At 37.0% G+C, this 18,452-nt stretch overlaps 1 protein-coding gene across 1 annotated transcript in view; it reads right to left on the reverse strand.

Annotated features, from left to right (window-relative positions):
• Positions 1-8,474, reverse strand: part of EP400 (E1A binding protein p400) — a 135,009-nt gene extending 126,535 nt beyond the window's left edge. Inside the window, exons 1-2 of the mRNA XM_074205228.1 lie at positions 8,328-8,474; positions 4,066-5,414 (exon numbers count right to left, since the gene is read on the reverse strand). Of these exons, the coding sequence (XP_074061329.1) occupies positions 4,066-5,379 (1,314 nt within the window). The 5' untranslated portion in view covers positions 5,380-5,414; positions 8,328-8,474. The remainder of the gene's footprint in view (positions 1-4,065; positions 5,415-8,327) is intronic.
• Between the last annotated feature and the right edge of the window lie 9,978 nt (positions 8,475-18,452).

Below are 18,452 nucleotides of genomic sequence, written 5' to 3' on the forward strand. Positions count from 1 at the left end.
AGGGGAAAGGGAGGGAGCCCAAACTTAAGAAATCCATAAAAGTGTGTTGAAGAGAGTGCCAGGAGATCGAGAAGGTAGAGGTAAGGAAGGAAAGTACAATATACAGATACAAGAGAACAGTCTGTGAGGAGACACAGAGGCCTGAGACAGAATGCCAAAGAGAAGAAACCTCTTTAGAGCATGCAATCAATAAAAGAACACATATTCAGTCTGCACAGTTTCCAAAGAGAAAGGGGTTTTCAATACTAAATACTAAAAGCAACAGGAAGCTCCTGAAGTTTCTGATCAGAGTGGCCTGATTATTCAGTTACTTTAAAGTGACCAATGTGACAGCTATGTAGAAAATGAACTGGGGTTTAAATGAGACTAGGTTTAGGAAGTTTGGACAATATTGCAGGTGAGAGGAGATGGGGGCCTGGTGTGAGTAGGAAAAAAGGGGGCAGAATCAAAAAAGGCCAAAGAAGTGTTACCAACAATACTTGGCAAATAATTAGATAAGGGGAGGGGAAGGAGTCTGAAAAATCAAGAATGATGCCTAGGAGACAGGAAGAATAGTAGTGCTTTCAAAAGAAACTGAGAAGCTGGGAGGTGTGGATGTAGGGAAACAGCTAATGAGCTCTGTTTAGGGAAGCTGAATTTGAGATAACTTAATGAAGTGATCCAGCAGGCAGATAGAGATTAGGGACTAGAATCTCGGTAGAGGAAAAGTTGCAGAAAAACGTATATTTAGGAACCACCCATATGGAACAAGCAGCTGAATGTATGGGAGTTAAGGAACCCACTAAAAGGGAGATGATGGAGATATAAGAGGGTCTAGCACAGAGCTCTGGGATATGTGTACTGAAGCACAGGACATGGATGAGGGCCACCAAAAAAGACCAATATGGGGGCGTCTAGGTGGCGTAGTGGATAAAGCACCAGCCCTGGAGTCAGGAGTACCTGGGTTCAAATCCAGTCTCAGACACTTAATAATTACCTAGCTGTGTGGCCTTGGGCAAGCCACTTAACCCTGTTTGCCTTGCAAAAAAAAAAAAGACCAATATGGGAGCAACAAATATCAACAAAGCAAAATTTTAAAGTAACATTTATCAATGGTATACTCCCAACATATAATCTGTTTTACCTTAAACTACTTATTAACCAAATAGAAGCCACTTTAGTATACATTTAGACTCAAAAACAAACTGGGGAGGGGAGAAGGGAAGGAGAAAGGGGGGGGGGAAGAAGACAGGGAAAGTTAAAAGAGGATAAAGATAAAATTGTCCATAAAGAAATGGAAAAGACTTATTCCAAAATAAAACAGTTTGATCAGTTAAAAATGTCAGCAAAATGTAAAAAAAAAACTCTTTTTTAAACTCTGTTACAGTATTAAAATGAAGTGCACCTCATTTGAAAAGGACAAATCTCTGAACCTAAACATAAAAATTAAGGGACATTATTATTCTTTACAAAAAGAAATTTAATTTTATGTCTTGAGGATACTCTAGGTTGTAGCTCACCTAAAAAATTAAACAAGAATTTAAACCTGTATATAAGTAATTTTAAAGGAAAACTCTACAATTAAAGCAAGGAACGCTTTTTAAACAATGAACACTTTTTTTTCCTTCCAGTGGTACAAAGAGGGTAGCAGATGAAAAAAGTTCTGGCTTGGGAGTTAGGAAATCCATGTTCTCTTTCAAGTTCTCCTACTAACTTGCTGTGTGACCTTGACAAGTCACCTCACCTGTCTGGGCCAGAATAAAGGATCTCCCAGGGCCCTTCCCATGATAACATTCTAAGATCCTATGAAGATATTAAAACTAAACCTGAGCATGCATCTAATTTAGATATTTACTGCTATGAAATTTTTTTAGATTTTAAATTTAAAATTCTCATTCTGTCTTGCACTACATTGCCTTTTCTGTAAACTGCAGATAAATTTCAGACACAGGAAAGACCCCAACATTTAAAATGCCACACACAAAGAATCCTCAACAATGTATAACCAAACATAAAATAAGTTTTAGATGACAAACATGCTGAAAGCTACCACTGCTTTACAGATGAATAAGAAAAAAATAAATAATAACTGTGCTGTCACTTAATCATGCAATTTCAAAGTTTATAGTTTTGAGAAAGATTCATTGTTGTATTTTATTTTTTAAAATAAGGAATGGGCACTGGGAAAAAATATTGAATAGCAAATACTTTATTGAAGGTTAAAATAATCAAATCTGGATGAATCTAAAATTCGGGATGAGACTACATTTTAGAACCATCGAAAAGTACCTGAAATGGCTGCTGCGGGGACGCAAAAGCAGCAGAAACATTTGGAGGAAGCTGGGTTGCAATAGCAACAGGAGTCCCAGTCTGCCCATCCTTTCCTGTCACAACCTTTACCTGAGAGAAGATATTTTGAGAAAAAAGGGAAAATAATTTTTATGATTGCTCAAAAATGCTTTGGCAATTTATCACTGATATTTCACTCAAATTTGGTAGAGAAAAAAATACTAGGTACTAGAGTGACAGTTTATAAAAGCCAAAGTTTTCCGAATGCAATCTTTGCAGTAAATCCAACTTATCATGTGAAATATACTTTTGTAAACTTCCTGTTTAAAAAAAAACATAAAAAAGAATGGCAGACAGTCTTTTCTTTAAAAAAAAATTCATTCAAATGCATAGGCAACTTGTAAGGTGCCAATTCTATTACCATAAGAGGCAGGCCTAGAAGTCTATGAGCCATGCTCAATAGGAATTGATAAAGACAAAGGAAAAATGTACAAAAAAGAAGAAATCAGTTTACAGACAAAGTCTGTTTCATTGGCAAATAAGCAAAGAGAAACTGAATTTAATTATTTTATGACAATTCTGATAAAAACCTTAAAACAATTACATATTTTTATCTTTTGAAATATATGAAATGTTTCCCATTGTCAGAGTGTTGAAGAAAACATAGAATGACAAAGCCACACCAGATACATCCATTAACATCAATGAACATAAGCAAAGAGACTAGCATTTGGATACCAAAGGGCTGATTTCTTTGCAGAATAAGAGATGGCAGAGATTACAATTACATTAGCTAACTCATAAAACAAAACAAGCTCCACCAACACAGATTCACAGCACAATATACAGATTGACACAGAAGCACAAAATACAGTACAATTCATCCCTAGCAACTTATTTTGGGACTAGAAAAAACAAATAAGAGATCATACACTTTTAAGAATCTTCTAGCTTGGAGAAATTCTTCAATAATTCTCTACACAATCTGCCCAAAGTAAGATCAAATCCCAGAAATGAAAATTAGTCCACAAATACAATTCTAAAGTCATATCTTCCATGAAAATTGTAGCCTAAAATGACTATTTCCCAAAACAATGAATCATTTTATATTTATACACAATTACTGTCACATTTAAATGACATAAAAAGATATAAGTTCTAGGAAATTTGGCTTCTGATTGGTCCTATGAAGAAGATAAAATGACTCAAATTTTGTGTTTAAAGCTAATTTAAACTAATACTCCTAAATTGAGGAGGTAAGAAAGAAACCCATAGTAAAGTAGAACAGAAACTTGTTTTTTTCAGAAGCAAATGAAGGTTTTTGTGTTTATAGAGTGATCAGTCTACCCCTAAGGAATAAGGTATAGAACCCAGAGATGCAACCTGAATATATTTACTGAGCTATTAAATACTCTCTACAACTCCATTCAAGTCACTAGCCAAGAGTCAAGATTGAAGAAAAGAATTTTAGCCAAATCAGTTCGGTTAGATTAACCAAGCTGAAAGTCCATTTTTAATTAAAATATCTTAGGTGTCTTTACAACTACAAAAAAAAAATCACCATCAACATTTTTTTTTCTTTCAGAACAGTCATTATTCCTTCCTATGGGGGTAAAAAGAACTTAAGAAAAATATATCCTTAATGTAGTTATCAATCTTTACTTCTGAATAAGATTCTTTTACATCTAGACTCTTAAAAATATCAAACTGAAACAAATTATTTTATTATTTACCATTTCATAGACTTTGTCCTCCTTGACATTTCTCTTCTAAATTATTAAGAAATAAATTTCTTACCTCATCATTGATAACCTCAGATTTTTCTTCCTCTTCTTCTTCCTCGAGATCCAAATCATTTTGCTTAAGATATGCTTGTAAGGGTGCATAATGTTTTTTCTTAAAAGCTAAGAAATCCATCATATTCCCTTGAAAATGCTGCAAAAAAAATAATTCAATCAAATACTCCTTAAAGTTTTCTTTTAGAGCCTCCATCTCTCTGTAATGATGATCCAGGCATTGCTTTCTCATTTGAGCTGTTTCTTGAGATGCTGGTGGAATTTCTTCCAATTTTTTAGGTACTTTTTTCACTCCTATACTTCCCACAGGAGTGAGAGGAAGGTTGGAAAGACCCTGTGGCACAGCGGCTCTAGAAGGGCTGGTTGGTCCAGGAGGTGGCGAAGTCATGCCAAAAGCAGAAGAGCCTCCAACTCCAGAGAGTAAGACGCCTGAAGGCCTCTCAAACCCCAATGGTCTATTCAGCTGTTGTCCTTGAAGTACTTGCTGCTGTTGGATCAGTTGTCCTTGAATAATACTGCTGATCTGGGGTGGCAAGCTAGTTGTTGCAATGTGACTGGGGCTAGTCAAAGGTTGCATACTGGCACCACTAGCAACTGGGCTCTGGGGTCCAAGATGATGAATGGTGCCGCCCGTCTGGGTGTGGGGCTGGGAAAGTCTGCGTTCACGAACGGTAATCGGACCCCCTGCATGCTGGAGTTGAACCTGTCCTCCCTGAGCAATCTGGGCAATGCCCGAGCCCTCCTGATATACAAAGTGTCCACCATTTGAAGGGCTCAAACTGATCTGTCTCACGAGGACACTAGCATCCACGAAGCCTCCAGTGGGGCTGGAGCTGCAGATACCCAGTCCTGGGCCTGGAGTGCCCGCCCGCACGCTCTGCAAGGCCTGCACCGGCCCAGGGCTGGGCTGGGTTGGGCTCTGAGACTGGACCTGCTGGGGTAATGGGGAGGTAACTTGGATGTAGGATGGGGAGCCGTGTTCAAACCTCCTCTGCTGAGAATTAAACTGAAAACCTGGGGAAGTTGGATTGGGGATTGGCAAAGGGGTGAGGGTGATCTGCTGGTTTCCTCCAACGACCGGTCCAACATTCTGCAGTGTAATATTGACATTCTGACCAGCCACTGGACTTCTGCTCATAAGCTGTTGGATTTGGTAACTGGGTGACTGCGGGGCAGACGGGCTTGCTGAAGGAGCAAATGGAGTTGCAGGGGACTGGGGCAGGTGGGAATGGGCTTGCTGCTCATCCCCCTCACTGCCCGTGAATGACCGGGACCTCTGGAGTTGGGCATTCTGAGGACCGTTGCCATGGTGCATTATCGCTTCCTTTTTTCTTCCAATTTAATACTATCCTAAAGAAAAGAAAAAATTAAAACTGAGTTCTGTGATAGAAAAAAACACTCTTTGTGATCCCCATTTATTTAGTATGATAAACAAAAAGTCTGATAAAAAAAAAGTACTAGAGTTGTTGAATATTTTAGTTATCCATTAGGAAGTTCACAAAAACAGATTTAACCAAGACAAGCAAAAACATTTGCAACATTTGCATTCTTTGATTTTTAACCACATCCAAGTGGATTACAATCTAGGAGTCATCTTCCAGTCTTTAAACTATGATCTTTTATATCTAATCAGTTAGTTACCAAGCCTTGTCAGTACCAACTCCTCAACATCTCCAGACATTGCTCCTTTTATTCCAGTCACATCACAAGACCCTAGAATAGGTCTTCAACACCTCGCCTTTTTTTTTTTTTTGATCTTCCTATTTCCACTCTTTTCCTTCAAAAAACTATTCTCCACACAGCTGCCAAATTGATATTGCTGGTGCACAAGTCTAAGCAGCATGACAATATTGATCATCTTTCTCCTGAATACTCGCTCCCTCTGCATTTCCATGACCTTACTATCTTGATTCCTCTACCAGTCTGACTGCTCATTCTTAACCATTTCATGGAATCTTCTTCCATGCCATACCCTCTCCCTCAGTCATGAGTTCTCTTCTCTTGTCTCTCTTATTTAGTGAATTCATCAGGATCCATGGGTCCAATTATGGTCCATGTGCAGAAAATTTCTAAAACCATTTATCCAGCCCTAGTCTCCCTTTAGTACTATATCCATCATTAACTGCCTGTTGAAAATTTCAAACTAGATGTCCAACAGATATCTCAAACTCATGTCCAAAAAAAACTTAGGCTTTTCCTGAAAACTCTTTCTTCTTTTGAATTTCCTAATTATTATCTCTCTTTCCAATCACCCAAGATCACAATTTCAACCCCTCTCTCTCTCACTCAGCCCACATATCCAAGCAGTTGCCAGATCCTACCATTTCTTTCTTTGTAACTTCTTTTACTTACATTGCCACCATTCTAGTTCAAGCCTTTATCATCTCTTGCCTAGACTAATGAAATAGCTTTCTAAATGGTCTCCCTAAATCATCTCTACCCATTCCAAGCCATCTTCCACTCAGCTGCCAAAAAGATTTTCCAAAAGCACAGCTTTAACTATGTTAGTCTCCCTATTTCTTCCAGGATCAACTATTAAATGCATAACATCAAACAACTATGTACAAAGAAAACACATGCAAGATAAAATTGTAAAGATATCAAAGACACCTCAAAAAACTGTCCCCCTGTAGTGTAAGAAAAAATGTATATTTAATTACCTGCATAGAATCTAGAGTATTATAAATAGAAGTGAATTCAGAAGCCTTCAAAAGTTTAATACCCCTGGTCCTTTTATAGATGAAGAAACTGAGACCCAAGAAAAATGAAGTGACTTGTCCAAAATGACAAATCTAATAAGTAGAGGCAAAATCACTTTATATTCCATTGAGTCTCATGTTCCTTCCATCAAATCAGGAGATCCACAGTAAGAAATATTCAGATCAAAGAAAACAAAAATTTTAAATTGAGGGTACATATTTCTTTCTCCTGCTTGCAGTTATTTATTAAGAAAATTTCTAAAGATGGAGGTGGCAGAGATCAATTGTAGAGTTTTTTGGTTGGGGAGCTCCAGATTTTAATCTCACTTCTGACATTTATTATGGTATTCCAGGAAAACTACTTAATAATATGTACCTCAATCAAACAATTCAACAGGACTTACTTATCCATTAATTTGGTTGAGGTAGTTCCAACAATGAAAGTTATTCCTACTAAAGAACTAGGTAAAGGGGGTGGCTAGATGGCTTAGTGGATAGAGCACCCCCCTTGAAGTCAATAGTACCAGAGTTCAAATCCGACCTCAAAAACTAAACAATTACTTAGCTGTGTGGTCTTGGGCAAGCCACTTAACCCCATTGACTAGCAAAAAACAAAAACAAAAAACTAGGTAAAGTTACACCATTTGTTACAAAGATGTGTCAAAATAAAACAATGCAGATGCATTAGTTACAACTCAGTTTAAAAAAAAAGGAAAATAAATGGCCTACTAATATGAAAGAAAATTCCCTGAACAGAAAGCTGTTGTCCTTGAAAATAAGTTTCATTATCATACATAAACATCAGAAACATCTTAGCTTAAAAGGGCAAAAAAGATTATGATGTCAACTGATATTATACTGAAGCCAAAATATCAAACTTACAAACTTTACAAATTAATAAATTAGTCCGGCATTAGAATATTCATCTAAAATACTGCACAGGGAAAGATTGATGCCTAACCATTCTAGGAAAATCAGATAATATTTGCAGAGTACCTGCCACATGGTGGGTACTAGAGAAAAGTTTATTCCCTTCTCTATCCTTCTGAATCTATCTTTCCAGCCAGTATCACCTCCTAAAAAAAAAGTCCAACTTTTAAAAGAATATTGTAGGGGTGGCTAGGTGGCAGCAGTGGATAAAGCACAGGCCCTGCAGTCAGGAGTACCTGGGTTCAAATCCAACCTCAGACACTTAATAATTACCTAGCTGTGTGGCCCTGGGCAAGCCACTTAACCCCATTTGCCTTGCAAAAACCTTTAAAAAAAAAAGAAAGGATATTGTATAATCAACCTCAGCATGTCCAACCTCAGCATGTCCAAGATAAAATGTCTTCTTCTCCACTCTAGCCTATTTCAAGCCCACCCTACCTATTTTCCCACCTCCTCCAGTGATTTCTCCTTTCTCTAAATACAATTATATGTTATCTAGTATTGCTTTTTCATTTTTCATCTTCTCTAATAGAAGGTATACTCCTTAAGAGTAGGAATCACAGCATATGCTTATTTAAATTTTCTTTTACACTAAAAATAATACTTTGTACATAAAAGCTGAAAAAACACTTACTAATTAGCTCATCTGTTCATTCAAGACCTTGGGCAAATCATATCATCTCTGGGCCTCAGTTTCCCCATTTACAAAATGAGGGGGTTGGATTAGATCAGTGGTCTCCAAAGTTGGGGCTTTGTTGGAAAGCAGTCTGAAAGAAATTAGATACAGACCAATAGCATATATATATATATATGTATATATATATATATATACACACACACACACACACACACATATATATATAGATAGATAGATAGATAGATAGATAGATAGATAAAGTACAAAAGCTTTTATGATTTAGCCATACAAGTTGACATTAAAAGCAAATTAGAGGAGCAATGAAGGGGGAAAAAAAGGAGCAAGGAAGAAATTACCATTCTGAACTATGAATAGTTAACAACTATAAAAGATAAAAATGAAAATTTTTCATTATATAAAACAAAATTAGTGCATTTAAAATTAGGGAAACAGGAAACAGAAAAATCTTTGCAGCAACTTTCTCTGATAAAATGTCATATACAGAACTATTTAAGGAGCTCATTCAAATTTACAGGACTAAGAGTCATTCCCAAAAGATAAATGGGCAAAGGGAAGGAGCAGTTTTTGAAGGAATAAAACAAAGCTATTAACAACTTTATGTGTTTTAAATAACCATTAGAAATATTCAAATTAGTTCCACCTCTCAGGTATCAGACTAGCAAGGATGATAAAATGAACAATGTTAGAGGGACTACAAGAAAACAAGAGAATTGATTCAGTCATTCTGGAAAGTAATTTGAAACTCTTTCCCAAAAGTCACTATTTATGATAACCTTTAAGACCAACTCCTTCTCTAATATAATTATTTGGCCTGTAATTCCAAAAGAGATCAAAGAAAGAGGAAAAGGGCCACATGTAAAAAATATTTATAGCAAAATATTTTCATAATAGCAAAAACTTGGAAAATAAGGAAGTGACCATCTACAGGGGAATGGCTAAACAAATTATGAATGTGATGGAATATTATTGTGCAATGAGAAACTACAAAATTTCAGTGTTTCAGAGGAAATTAAAAAGGTCTCTATTAACAGATTAACAGATATAAATTGTTCATCAAGTTATACTAGATGAACAATTTATATAATAGCATCACTAAGAAAAACAATTTTGAAAGACTTTATATCTCTGACCTATGCAATGATAAACCATAATTCCAAAAGAACCAAAGTGTATCACCAACCTACTTCCAGGAAAGTAGGCTTACAATACAGAATAAGATATATATTTGTGAATAAAGCCAATATGAAAATCTGCTTTTTCTGGATTATGAATATATAGTTATAAGTGGGAAAAGAAAATAAATGCTTGTTAAAATAAAAGGGAAAAAATGAATATGGGCTATAATTAACATGAGACAGAAAGGCTGTTCATCAAAGGGGATATTTAGTGTTTCACATCCAATGTGATAAAAATATGGTTTCATAAGAAATTTTAAAATATGTCAAAAAGTAAAATTAAAAAGTGAGGGGTCTGACATCAAGGGATATGTAATCAACCATTCAGAAGAGAGTAAGATGGGTCATAGCCCAGTCTTTCCTTTCCACAGCCAGTCTTGAGCTTGTCTCCAATATCTTTCAATATTCCCCTTCAGTCCACCCAAATTGTCCTTCCCTAGTTTCAGGGAACAGGACAATCCAAAAGCCTATTATAAAAGTCCAAACTAGTGTCTCCACATCTTGTCCTTCATCTCCATTAGGTACCCCTAAGCTAAGCCCTGGCTCTGCACTTCTGAGTATAATTTACTCAGGGAATAATTCCTACATATACTTTTTATTTTTCAATAGAAAGGAGTAGCACAGGGTAAGCAGATTTGGATGGGCTGCAATTACATTATCTTTTCCCTCAAACCCACTCCTTTCTATGCATAGCAATACTTCCTTCCAATATTCCAAGTTCTCAAATTCCTTATTATCCTTGAAAATCACTCAACTGAACATGTTCTTCAATTGGAAATAACCCTTAACTGCCAAAATCTGACCACCTTTTCTTAAAATCTGTCCCTTCTTGACCTCTCTGTATCATCTCACACTATGGCTTACCATCTCCTCCCAGGGTTTATTATATCACTTCTCCTCTTGGATCTTCTGCTGGTTTAATTTTCCTTTCTCCATTGCCTTTGTTCCATCATTCACTTCATACTTCCTAACAGCTGTCATATACTCCAAAGTTCTGTCCCAAGTCTCCTTTCTCTATTCTCTACACTTTCTCACTTGGCAATTTTGTCAGTTCCAAAGTGTTTAGTTATCATCTCTATACAGATTGGTTCTCAGGTCTACAGCTAACAAGACCTATTCTCTCTCAACTCCAGTCCTACACAATTAACAACTTGATATTTCAAACTCAATGTCTATAGGTACTTCAAACTCAATGAGCAGAACCAGAAGAACACTGTACACCCTAACAGCAACATGGGGGGGGGGGTGATGATCAACCTTAATGGACTTGCTCATTCCATCAGTGCAACAATCAGGCACAATTTTGGGGTTATCTGCAATGGAGAATACCATCTGTATCCAAAGAAAGAATTGTGCACTTTGAACAAAGACCAAAGACTATTGCCTTTAGTTTAAAAAAAAAACATTATCTTATTATGTAATTTTGCTATCTCTTATATTTTATTTTTCTTCCTTAAGGATATGATTTCTCTTTCATCACATTCAATTTGGATTAATATATACCATGGAAACAATGTAAAGACTAACAGACTGCCTTCTGTGGGGGGTAGGGGGAAGGAAGCAAGATTAGGGAAAAAATTGTAAAATTCAAAGTAAATAAAATATTTCTATAGATACTTCAAACTCAAACAGAATTCATCAGATTTGTTTCAAAAAAGGACACTATCATCCTTCACAGTTTTACAAGTTATACCTTCATTTTCCCTCACCCAATCAGTGGTCAAATCTTGTCATTTCTGCCTCCCCAATATCTCTCCCAACCATCCCCTCTTCTGTTAAAAGGTCATTACCTTAGTTCAGGCCTTTGTCACCTTTCTCCAGAACTAGTGCAATGGCTTAAGTGATCCCTCTGCCTTCATGTCTCCCATCTCCAATCAATTCTTCCACAAAATTGCCAAAATGATTATCTTAAATTCAGGTTTGATCATGTCACTTCCATCCTCAATAAATTCCACTAACTCACTATTGACTTTAGAATCTTCATCATAATTTTTGTGATTTCTACTTTTGTATGAGTTTTACAATATATAATGATCATCACAGTAATAAATGTGCATAATTTATGAGTAAATAACAGAGGGGATGCATGTTCAATTTTTTTAAATTGATAAGGGACCACAATCCAAAAAACTGAGATCGGGGCAGCTAGGTGGTGTAATGGATAAAGCACCGGCCCTGGAGCCAGGAGTACCTGGGTTCAAATCTGGTCTCAGACACTTAATAATGACCTAGCTGTGTAGCCTTGGGCAAGCCACTTAACCCCATTTGCCTTACAAAAAAAAAAAAACCCAAAAAGCTGAGATCACTAAACTAGACAACTTTTAAGTTCCAGCTCTATATCTAGGGTCCTATGATCCTGTGATAAAATGTTAACCTAAGAGCACTAGGTATCTGAAAGATAGGAGAAAGAAACAAGAACTAAGAAAAATAAGGCCAAAGTTCTACCATCCAAGGTACTAAAAATGAATTAACCTTAGACCTGAGTAAAACCAAACATCTCAGTTTCTCTCATCCCAGTCATCTCATTTTCAAATAAATCAGGCCAGTGGTACGGCACAAAGAGCCAGAAGTCAAAAAACCTAAGTCTTGGTTTCCACTTTGCCACTCTTCATTCATGTAACAAGCATCCACTAAGGACCTACTAAGTACAAGGCACTATACTAAACACCAGGGGTACAAAAACAATTTAAAAGTCCTGGCCTTCAAGTGACTTTCTTTCATCAATTACCTTGATAAAAGAAGGGAAAAATGTCCCAAGGCATCAACTTGATTAGTAACTGCCACTCAGTCACAAATTCAATGTCATACTTGACTAGATGGCACTAATGGATAGAGTACTGGCCTTGAATTCGGGAGGATGGGAGTTCGAATCCAATCTCAGACACTTACCACTCTCTAGCTGTGTGACCTTGGGCAAGTCACTTCACCCTGTTTGCCTTGCATCCAGGGCCATCTCCAGTGTCCTGATTCCTATCTGGCCACTGGACCCAAATAACTCTGAAGGAGAAAGTGAGCCTGGTGACCTAGCACAGCTCCCCCTCACTCAAATTCAATTCATGTTCCTTTCATGACATCACTTCCCTGATATCATGATCTTCTTTGACAATGGGCCACTAGGTGGCATAGTGAATAGAGCACCAGCCCTGGAGCCAGGAATACCTGAGTTCAAAATCTGACCTCAGACACTTAATAATTACCTAGCTGTGTGGCCTTGGGCAAGCCACTTAACCCCATTTGCCTTGCAAAAAAACTAAAAAAAAAAGGGACAAACATTACCAAATCTTGCCTCCACATCTCCCCAACATCTCTCAAATAGTCTCTCCTTCCCCCTCACAGGGCAACCATCACCTCCCCCCTAGACTATTCTATCAACCCCCTCTATGATCTCCCTTATCAGCCTTTTCCATTCAACAATCCCTTCTCCCTCCATCAAGACTGACCTTCCTCAAGCACAGTGCTGACCATATCTATCTGATCAAGCCTGATCAAATAGATATTCCTCATTCTGACATTTAAAGCACTTCACAATGTGCCCCTGTTTCCTGCTTGCCAGGCATCTCTTACACTTAGCCTCCCTCCTCATACTCTGATTCACCCATCTTGGCCTCTCTGTTATTCCATTCTCCAGTTACCATACCTTTACAAATGACTGTCTCCCAAGAATGAAATGTAATGAAATGAAATCTCCCCTCCTTAGATTCTACACCTCCTTCAAGACTTAGTTCAAACCACCAACTTCTTCATAAAACCTTTTTCCTGGTCTTCTCAGCTGCTAGCACAGCCCCTCCTTGAAAATATATGATATTTATTCATGTGTCATCTTTGTCTTTATAGCACAGTGCCAAACACAGAGTAAATTCAGATTAACTGCTTGGAAACCAATGTGATTTGTTCACTATGTATCCACCTTCACCTCTCATCCCATTCAGTCATCCACCTAGGTCACATTACCCCTTGTCTGATATCCTTTACTCCCTACAGTCCCCCTTCCCACCCAAGTCACTGTTTTCCATTTCTTACTCTGAGCACAGTAATCAAATCATTGTTATCAATGCTTCCAGATATTTCACAGTCAGTGGACTTGCCCATTACATCAATTCAACAGTCCTGTCACTCCTCAGACCAAACTCCTTTATGATACATGAATAAAATGAAATTATATTACACTCTAAGAAATAATCCATATGAAAAATAAAGAGAAACATGGGAAAACCTACAGGAACTGATACAAAGTTAAGTAAGCAAAAGCAGAAAAAACAATGAATATAATGACTATTACAATGTAAATTTAAAGAACAAAAAAGAAAAGAAAAAAAGGAAAATTGATTATCAAGATAAGCATAGCCCCAGGGAAGAGCTAAGAAATACCCTCCTTTCTCTGCCCCCCCCCCCCCAGCTTAACAGGTATAGTTTTCTGGGTGTACAACTACCTGACTCAAATGATGTTTAAGTCAGTTTAGCCAAGCTGCCTTTTTTCCCCTTCCTTTTGTGCTTTGTTAAGATGTCTGTCCTTTCATCTAAGGAGACTGACAAAAGTAATGCCATGACAAGCACATGAATTGGAATTGAATGAGAGGGTACTTACTGGTCTTCACCAGCCTCAATTTCTACTCCAAAGTCATCAGGGTCCAAAAGCCAAATATAGATCAGGATAACTGGATATGACCCTGGATTCTAGGCAATAGGGGTTAAGTGATTGCTCAAGGTCACATAGCTAGTAAGTGTCTGAGGCTGATTTTGAACTCAGGTCCTCCTATCCCCAAAGCATAATATAAGGGCACACTGAGGATAAAAGAACAGAGATATCTGGAAATAGAGATGAGATAAAACAAAAGATATCAATAAAAAAGACTAAAACTGAAAACTGGAACTAGAGTGTGAAGGCCTTTAAATGTCAAGCTGTGTCATAGCAGTCTCAATCACAAGTTGGAAGGGATCTTGAGTCCAAGCCCTTCAATTACATAGGTAGAAATGAAATTCCAGGAAGATTAAGCAATCTGTACAAAAGGGCACAGGTAATAAAGATCAGAAATAAAATTTGAAACCAAGTTCTCTGATTCTAGAACCAGTACACGTCCAATTTTACTAAAATGTCTCTCTATCCTAGTGAGTCACTGTAAAGTTTCAAGTTCAGAAACAGGTTTTACTCTTTCCACACAGTGTAGACAATGGATTTAGAGAAAAAACACTGAAGGTCTTAGGAACACAGATAAGGAGACCATTACAACAATACAAATAAATGGTAATAAAAGTCTAATCCAGAGTGGAAGCTATATTGAATGAAAATAAGGATATTCAAAAGAATGGCAACAGAACTGAAAAATGAATTATTTAAAGCTTCTCTGAGGTACCACCTCACACCTCTCAGACTGGTCAATATGACTAGAAAGGATAATGATCATTGTTGGAAGGGTTGTGGGAAATCCGGGACACTATTACATTGTTGGTAGAACTGTGAACTCATCCAACCTTTCTGGAAAGAAATTTGGAATTATGCCCAAAGGGCAACAAAAATACCACTACTGGGTCTATATCCTGAAGAGATGAAGAAAAAGGGTAAAAACATCACTTGTACAAAATTATTCATAGAAGCCCTGTTTGTGGTGGCAAAAATGGGAAATCAAGTAAATGTCCTTCAATTGGGGAACGGCTTAGCAAACTGTGTTATGTGTATGTCATGGAACACTATTGTTCTATTAGAAACCAGGAGGGATGGGAATTCAGGGAAGCCTGGAGGGATTTGCATGAACTGATACAGAGTGAGACGAGCAGAATCAGCAAAACACTATACACCTAACAGCAACATGGGGGTGATGATCAACCTTGATGTACTTGCTCATTCCATCGGTGCAACAATCAGGCACAATTTGGGGGGTCTGCAATAGAGAATACCATCTGTATCCAGAGAAAGAACTGTTGTTCAAACTCCAATGACCAAGGACCATTAACTAATTTAGGAAAAAAAATTGATATTGTCTGATGGTGCTATCTATAAGAGACTTTATGTTTCTTCAATTAGGACATGATTTCTCAATTTGGATCAATGTATACCATGAAAACAATGTAAAGACTGACAAATTGCCTTCTGTGGGTGGGGGGGGAGTAAGATTGGGGGAAAATTGTAAAACTCAAAATAAATAAAATCTTATTTAAGCACAAAAGAAAAGACTTATTTAGTAAGAAACTAGAAATGGGGGGATGGAGATGAGTGAATAATGGAGAATGACTAAACTTGCATATGTAGAATAGTGGTTCTCTTAACAGAAATAAGGAAGTATAAAGAAAAGGTAGCTTTCAAGTTAAAGATAATAAATTCTGTTTTGAATATGCTGAGCTTGAGAAGTCTAAAGAACATCAAGGTGGAGATGTTCAGGATGCCTAGAGCTCAGAAAGTAGTCAAAGCTATAAAATCTACAAAAAAAAAAAATAACTGAATCCACAGGAAGCTAATTAAATAATCAGAGAGAGAGAAAGGACCCAACATAAAAGTTTGATAGAAACTCATAGTGAAAATGAAAAAAGAATCATCAATCACAGATTTAGAGATAGAAGGGATAATCAGGAGCCTTCTAACTGAATCCCCTCCTTTATGCATATAAGAAAAAAAAGGGCCCTTTGAAGTTATCCATATCCCCTGACTACAAACTGAATAATCTTTCCAGATTAGAAGAAACATTAAGGTAATAGAGAAAAGAATATACAGGAAGAATCTGATTCTTCTCTCACAACATGTTCAATTCTGAACTATGTTTAGTATGATTACAAATGTAAAGCCCATATCAGATTGCTGTCCATCAAAGGGAGTAGGGGGAGAAAGGGAGGGAGGGAGGGAGAAAAACTGTAAAACTCAAAGCCTTGCCAAAAAAAAAATAATTTGTAAAAACCACCATTGTATGTAGTTGGAAAATAAAATATTTATTAACCTTAAAGAAAGCAATGAAATAGAAATTAAAAAGCTGTAAAGTGGGAGGTGAGAAAGTAGAAGAGGCAACTGCATGAAGAAAACTTTCTCTGTATTTTAAAAGGGAAAGGAGATGCAGGATCAGAGTTTGAGAGGGATGGCAGGGCCAAGTGAGGGCTTTTTACTGATTAATGATAAGCATGGTATTATTTATAAGCATTGAGGACTAAGAGTAGATAAAGAGATGTTGAGGGACTGCTAGTGGATAAAGCACAGGCCCTGGAGTCAGGAGTACCTGGGTTCAAATCCAGTCTCAGACACTTAACAATTACCTAGCTGTGTGGCCTTGGGCAAGCCACTTAACCCCGTTTGCCTTACAAAAATCCAAAAAGAGAGAGAGAGAGAGAGAGAGAGAGAGAGATTGAAAATGGGTGGGAGGGGAGAATAAAGGAGAGATAACAAAAGTGTCAAACTCCCTACAGGCTCCCTACATGTCAATTAATAAGATCAAGGACACAAATGAAGGTGTCCTTGGCAAGAAAAAAGAACTGCCAATACCTGAGAAGCTACAGAAAAGGAAGAGATGAGAAAAAATTGAAAAAAAAAGTCTCAAGGTGGGAGGAGTCCTCAATTTTCTCAATAAATTAAGAGGGGGAAAGGGCCCTCAATTTTCTCAATAAATTAATAGGGGGAAAGGGGAAAGAGGAAGAAGGGAAAAAATAGTGTAGAACAAAGATGCCAAATATGGAGGATGGGTGTAGCCCAAACAGACTAAAATGTAACTGAGAAATAGTTAACAAAATAAAATACAAAAGAACAAAGATAATGTTGGTTTTTTATGTCAAAATGTAGCACTCAGGGATCCTTATTTACAGTCTAATGACCCCTTTCTATTTGAGTTTGATCTTACTGGTGTAGAAAGTTTAAAGAGAACAGAGGTTGGAACAGTTGTTAAAGACAGTAAAGTACAACTGAGACAATGGAAAGAAAAATCAGTAATTTGAGCAAGACACTTGACTTCTTGGGTTTCAGTTTCTCCACCTATAAAATAAAAGTACTGAACTGGCTGACCCTTAAGATACCATCTATCTTTAAAGTTCCAGATACCAACCTTGTAGCTCCCTGTCCTCCATGAACAAGGCAGATAAAATGATTTTTTAAAAAATCGGTGGAAGAGGTACTCTTGTTTAAAACTACAATTTATTTTTTGGCCTACATGTGTTGGAAAAAAAAACACCTGATTTGATGTATCTACAGTTAAGAAATTCAGATACGAAAAAAAAACTGTACAGGGTGTTATAAAAAACAGTGATACCAGTGGTATTTAAATTTAATAATTAATATTTATTTTAAACATCTAATTGCATTATCTATACAACTTACATTGGTAAGATTACAGTTGAAGAAAAAGAACAATAATTAAATGCAATTCAGTTGATTCTACTCAATTTTTTTTTTTTAGTTTTTGCAAGGCAATGAGGTTAAGTGGCCCAAGGCCACACAACTAGGCAATTATTAAAATTAATTATTAAAATTTGAACTCAGGTACTCCTGATTCCAGGGCTGGTGCTCCATCCACTGCTGCCACCTAGCCACCCCGATTCTATTCAATTTTTTTAAGCAACACACTCCAAATTCAGAAATTACACAAAGCATTTCTAGATATAAGCAAATAAAACAGACAATGTAAATTAAATGAATAAATACTGAAGTATTTTCTGAGTGTTTTTAGATTTAGTATAGAAGGACATCTCTGCCCTAAGTTTAAAGTCTGCCTCAAGTCTCAACCTCCACCAATCCCATGTGCCATAAGTGATTTTTCTATAGCATAAGTCTCCTAATAATGATGGTGATGAAGATGTTTGTCCTACATTTTGAAGAAGACTATGATATCACATGAATTGGATTTGAGTGAAGGGGTGCCACCAACTTCACTTTCTCCTCTGGAACCACTTGGGCCAGATATGGATCAGGGTGACTGGAGATAGCCCTGGATAGTGTTAAGTAACTTGCCCAGGGTCAGAA

The sequence above is a fragment of the Macrotis lagotis genome, chromosome X, assembly GCF_037893015.1.
Source record: "Macrotis lagotis isolate mMagLag1 chromosome X, bilby.v1.9.chrom.fasta, whole genome shotgun sequence".
In the NCBI taxonomy this organism is placed as follows: domain Eukaryota; kingdom Metazoa; phylum Chordata; class Mammalia; order Peramelemorphia; family Peramelidae; genus Macrotis; species Macrotis lagotis.